Raw genomic sequence first — 6,019 nt, 5'->3', positions numbered from 1 at the left:
CAAGCTGTTCCGCTGTGAGGCCGGCGTCAGCAGTCATGATGTCAACGACTTGAGATGGTCTTCACTGGTCCTCAGCGTTCGTACCTTCGACAGGGTGTCGCGTGGGGTTTTTAGCACGAGACCCCTCGGCATGCTCTCCGAGAGATACCCATCTTTCTGCACATCCCATCTGTACCTGGCCTACCGTTCACGTATACCCAGAAATGGGACTTTTCATTTTGATTATACGAAGATTACGAAGCGAACTCCGATTTGATCGGAATCCACATCGATGGCCACAACAGGGTATCGTACTCCTGCGAAAACACGACGAAATCACGTCTCGAACCCACTGAGTTCTACCTAATGCAAAATGTATCCATACGACAGTCTCGGCACGATATCATATCCAACATCTTCGTCTAAAACATAATTAGCATAATAGGAATTTCTACCGAAGAGGGTTATTCCGCAACCATCGAAGAACCATGAAACAAGGCGAAGCAGCCCAGATAGTTGACAATAGACAGTCTCTGACTGGTCGCTCATCTGGCCATCCCAACCAAAGACTGAGAGATGTGATCCTGAGAAGAGACACTTCGGACTCATCTCTGTTCAGTGGAAAATATACCTTCAATCAGACAGTGGCAGCAATGGTATTCTTGCAGAACTGAGCGGCGAATGCAATTTTATTGATTTCTTCTGGCTCTTTGAACGGGCGTCGTGAGCAAACGGTACCGTACGACCCACAAAGCAGGGAGATATCACGTCTCGAACCCCGAAGTTGAATGAAATAACTCAATTACACGACCACCTTGACGCAACATAACGCGCCTGACTCAGTCTAATATCTCAGCATATGGGACAAAAGAATCATTCGGAAGGAAGAGTTTCAGAGACCACGACCCATAGATATCCCTATGTTGCCGTCATAAATTCATGATCGGGGACTTCGCACGTCAGCATATCTTATATTGGCCCCAACATGACTTAGCAGCCTGCTTCATCGACGCCAGTAGGACAGCAAATAAGAAATCGAATCATAAGCAAATTCCTGGTGAGGCACTGAAAGCCGAATAAGGATAGGCAGCGAACGATTGAACCGAATCGGTCAGGGGAGAAGCGACCATGAAAAGCAGAGGCTACAAAAACCCTTTAATGATTGGCCAAGCGAAAGAAATTTCTCATCCGCCAGGTTAGAAAACCTGACGACGTCTCAAACACGTCTTGGATTTGCAAGAACCGGGTGGTGCCCTTCAACTCCATCGTATTCAGCGGTTCATGAATACCACGGTCTCTGACTATCTAAATCGGCTCATAACTGCGGATCTGGACCTTAACTACAGTAAGACGCTGGAGGAGCACAAGGAGCGTGTGAGCCTTGTCCTCGACAAGCTTCGAGAGGCATGCTTTCATGCCAGTATCCGCGTGTGCGCGATACACGTATAACACACAAGGTATTCGATTTTGTCACGATCACCAACAGCATCGAGGATAATCTAGAGAGAATTTCAATTCTGTTTCGAATCGCGGTATCAACAGCTGTGACAACATCATGCTCCAGGCGCAGGCGTCATACTTGAACAAGTTCGACAGTCACCTGCATGGCAGGTACCGCTCTATGAGCACGCATGGATTTGTTCCGGACATATACTGACACTATTGTCCGGTCGAGGACCACCTTATTTCGGTCCGGGGAGTTGTCAAGTGCACCTCCTTGCAGATGCTGTCATGCGTTCACTTATGGGCCTGCTACTAATCGTCTTTCATCATGTTCGCATTCGACTATCGATTGCATCGTCCTTTCATGCTATTGTATTCTCCGCATGTGCATTCTCCTTGCACAAATACTCCATGCGTCGCCAGCAGGTTCGGGACAGAATCACGTTCATAACGGGCGGTTAGGCTAGGGACAAGATACCCTGTATTGTGGTGAGCAGCAATTCTGGAGAACAGAGTCATTGTACTATTATTCAAAGTTATCATAAGTACTAGCTAGAGGCTGTACATCATTTCTCATGGTCATTATTCAACGGAACAGATTGATATGGTTCGCTCTGCATACAGTGCATTGGCGAGTCCTGTAGCAAAGGTTGCGCCTGGGCTCTCCGGGGCCCATCAAGTAATGACCAGAAAATCATTAGCTGCCTCTGTTACAGTGACCGGAGACTTGCCAACACTCCTCACCCATCTTCTCGTTGAATTTCGCCCCGGACTGTGAGTATCCGGCCGTGACTGCGCAAAGGGACAGGGAAAGACACACTTCATTGCGCTAGTAATTTTTTGCCGTCCATCTCTCGCATCAAATTGCAGGTATCCACCTCCGTAATGGCGCTTAGGTATATGGTTGTATTTGAGCTTGGAAATCATAGCAAAATTAACAACCTGAGCACGCGTCGCGATCGAGTAATGTTTCGCCATTTTCAAATATGTGAAGTGGGACCAAGCAGCTCACAAGGTAGGTAGAGGTATGCTTGCGATGCACTTGTTCAGCTTTCTTCCATTGGGTGCTCCAGTGCGAACCTGAAATATACTGTTCCAATCTCCGAAGACGACGATCATTTGCTATGCCTCACTCAGCGGCTTGGACCCCTTTTCGATGAGCTATTCGAGCACTGGAAGACCTCGTCTCCCTACTCCACGTCTTGGGAAACTCGACAATTGTCGACTGGGAAAAGTTCCTCCCGTGGAGGAGCTGTTTATCATAAACTAGCTATCCATGGAGGAATCTGACCAGGCACAATCGGAAATTGGCGAAGGAAAAGTTAGCAACGTGAAGACGTTCATCTGCGGGTTGTGCAGAAGCACTTTCGGCAGCTGGTATCCTGTCAGGTCTGTGGTTTTTCGAGACTGGCCGCCTTCCGAGTGACTGGGGTGAGGTCTATGTTGAGAGGAGCCTGTACCATATCAGAATTTGAATTCAAGTGGCATTTCATAAAATGAGAAAAATCAGCTTCGCTTTAGCAGAGACCTCATGCCTCAGTAGCCGCAGAGACTGGACCGTATATGTGACGCAATCACATAGTTTCCATAATCAAATGCAGAAGGCTATCAAGACATTCCGCCGCGACGAACACCAACCTCAGGACAGTGGTGGATGTTACTATCAATAATATATGAGATTATTTGGGCTCCAGGAGACGATTGACGTTGAATATTCGATCAAACCCAGCGGCGATCTGGTGTACATGGAATCGCAGTGGTGGCAACCATGTTGACAGTGGAACCAACGTACCTGACAGACCTGCTCCCATGGACTCACTCACCTTGTCCTGGGCATTTGGTTCCCAACACTGTCCTCCCTGCGTGAGATCTTATGGCGCGGAAGTAACGTCCGGGATGTCTTGAATTTGGAAACACCGCCACCTGACATCGTCTAGTTTTTGGAGAAGGTTCGTGCCGTCGGCAAACCTGTTCCAGATTTCCTGAATTTGCCTCCATGCCCCAGTTTTTTCTGCGGAAGTGGACTCGGGTCCATATGGACGGGATGGGAGGTGATGTCAGATCCCGTCGATGATTTGTCTGGAAGCGAACATTCATTTTGGCCGCCGCAAAAGATATATAAGGCGGTTTTCGTGTGATCCTGGCAGGGGCTGGATTGATCATGGCATCAATGAAGGAGACGTTATAAGAGAGAAGTACGTATCTCCTGCCCTCCCGCGAAACTGGTGTCCATTGTTGTAAAGAACAGGTGCTGAAGACACAACAGGGAGACTTTGATTGTTTACTAACCTAGGTCCTCTTGACAACGATGCCGGAAACTTACACCAGCTCGTCCTACTACTACAGCTCCGCAACGAGCACCACCGACGGAACCAAAACCACGGGACACCGTTACACTACAACCTCTCACACGGACCCAGATGGCAACACCATCGTGCGCACCGCCCATCAAGAACTGGGCGAACCTCCTGTGATCGAAGAGCGGCGCTACGATCGAACCGGCCAGCAGCTCCACCTGGGATCCAGTGGCGTTATGACCGTGAATCCACAGTTCGCGACCCCGGATTTCAGTAACGTGTACGGAAACTACGGCAGCTTCGATAATAGCGCAATGGCCAGTACCAACACGGTGGCGGATGATATGGTGGATAGCGCCGACGCTATAGATCCTGTTACGGGTCGGAGGTATTATGAGAATGCCCGGTTGTGAGTCGACTGATATAGACCGGTGACTTGATTCAAGCGGGTGAGCTGGGTGGCTGAGGGTGCTGGCTGCGCGTTGTCTCCTCTCCAAGAAAGAATGCATCTTGATATTTTCTCGGGCGAAGTTTTCAGTGTTCAGATGTGCCATTGAAGAGACCAGAAATGTAAATATTGCATATTACATTTATCGAACGTCATCAAGGGTTCTCCGTGTCGTGTGCGATACTGAAATATACCAAACTTGACAATGGATAGAATGGATTTTATATGGAGGTGGTGGCCAATGTCCCGTCTTTGAATCTTATTGATTATTTATATGGCTAGAATGTCAATCGGGCAACCTGATTTGGCCCTCTCGACGCCCCCGTAGTCTAGACACGTATTCGGGCAACAAAAAGCTCCAATGGCACAGCATGCCTGCAGCACATCCAACGGCAACATTCTTAAAACCAACGAGAAACCCAACGGTAACCATCATCACTGCCCAGCGTTTCTTACGCTCATCTTTCTCAGGCAAGAGAGTTGTCTCTTCATTGCCTTCCAGTGTGCGAATGCCACGCATTTGGCCGAGATCCTTTGCGCCTGTAGTGTTGAGGCTCTCTCCGACACCGCAGAGTTCGAGGCCGGCGGCGATGACCATAATGCCCAACAGGGCGAGCGGAAATCTTTGGAAAAGGTTGACGAGGGTATTCCCCAGAAAAATGCCAATACCAACCTTGGCCAAGCCGAGAACAATAACGCTGCCTCCCGAGCGAGCGCCGAAGCGATATTGTGCCGCCAGGCCACCTGAACCGTAACATACAGGCATTGCCCCGAACCAGCATCTGACAAGATTCATCATAGCAACGCTGAGGCCGACATCTGTAACGTTCGGTGTCTCAACTTCCGAAATGAGATCACCAGCAAGATGCACGACAGCAATCACAGAATTCAGGGCTGTCAACGGTAGTTGGCCAATACCGGCAGTGATAATTCCGACGCGCCATTCATCGCCCCGAGGAATAGACAGAACAGGAATCCAAGGACGGAAGGTCGGTAAATCAGCTGCTCTGGCGGCAAGGATCACGGAAAACACCAATCCCACAATCAGGACGACTAAGGCATACGGTAGATCCCGGAAATAATTCGTAGCCAGGAGGAACATGAAAGCAGCAATAGCCCAGATTCGATTATCTGCCCACGATGGAGTGATCCAACCTAGCCGAGAAATTAGGTTCCCACCGGATGTTATAATCAGAGATAATCCAGCGCCCACTTGGATGCCTTTGACCACGGGTATTGGGATCGTGTCGGAAAACCAGCGCAAAATGCCCGTTATGCTCAAAAACAGGATACATAGAGAAACAGATATCCCTGCTGCGGCAATTTCCCCATTGTTGAAGGTATTTGCAATCGCAACTGCCGCAATGGCTTTCATGGGTTGGACCGGTAGCGGAATTCCGAAGAAAACCCCAGTCAGGATATTGAACAGCCCAGAGCATACCAGAGTACTGGACAGTGAAATCGTTCCATTGATGCTCAGGGCGATAGTCAGGGGTAGGAAAGTGCCTAGGTCGCCAACAGCTCCAGACAACTCGGCAAGCGGTCGCTCTCGCAGAGTTCGCAGGTTGCGAGTCGTTATATCTTTGAGCGAGCTTGCAGCCATGGCGACGGATCACTCAGGACAATGTTCGCGAAAAGCACGAGCTGGAAGTGCTCCAGCTTCGCACATTGTATAGAACTGAGCTTGGACCCCTTACTTTGTTTATAATCGCAACTATTCCGAAATTCAGCTGCGAGACGAATGCGATGATGTCATCGACTCGAGACGTGAACAAGAAGGGCCCAAGATCACGTGATTCTTGGCCAGAGCGTATGTGTGTGTAATCAGCTTCACTACAAAAAGACAGCATCA

At 49.2% G+C, this 6,019-nt stretch overlaps 2 protein-coding genes across 2 annotated transcripts; one reads left to right on the top strand and one right to left on the bottom strand.

Annotated features, from left to right (window-relative positions):
* Positions 1–3,730: 3,730 nt before the first annotated feature.
* Positions 3,731–4,132, top strand: VTN49DRAFT_8072 (uncharacterized protein; the record flags this gene model as incomplete). Its single annotated transcript, XM_069416412.1, has 1 exon — positions 3,731–4,132. One exon carries the CDS (start codon positions 3,731–3,733, stop codon positions 4,130–4,132), a length of 402 nt encoding a protein of 133 aa, XP_069271698.1.
* A 321-nt stretch (positions 4,133–4,453) lies between these two features.
* On the bottom strand, positions 4,454–5,770 carry VTN49DRAFT_8071 (uncharacterized protein; the record flags this gene model as incomplete). The annotated part of the gene is made up of 1 exon (XM_069416411.1): positions 4,454–5,770. One exon carries the CDS (start codon positions 5,768–5,770, stop codon positions 4,454–4,456), a length of 1,317 nt encoding a protein of 438 aa, XP_069271697.1.
* Positions 5,771–6,019: the final 249 nt, after the last annotated feature.

Source organism: Thermomyces lanuginosus (assembly GCF_041956635.1).
Source record: "Thermomyces lanuginosus strain ATCC 200065 unplaced genomic scaffold VTN49scaffold_9, whole genome shotgun sequence".
NCBI classification, from domain to species: domain Eukaryota; kingdom Fungi; phylum Ascomycota; class Eurotiomycetes; order Eurotiales; family Trichocomaceae; genus Thermomyces; species Thermomyces lanuginosus.
Note: the sequence above shows the minus strand (reverse complement) of the source record. Positions and strands in the feature narration are given on the sequence as shown.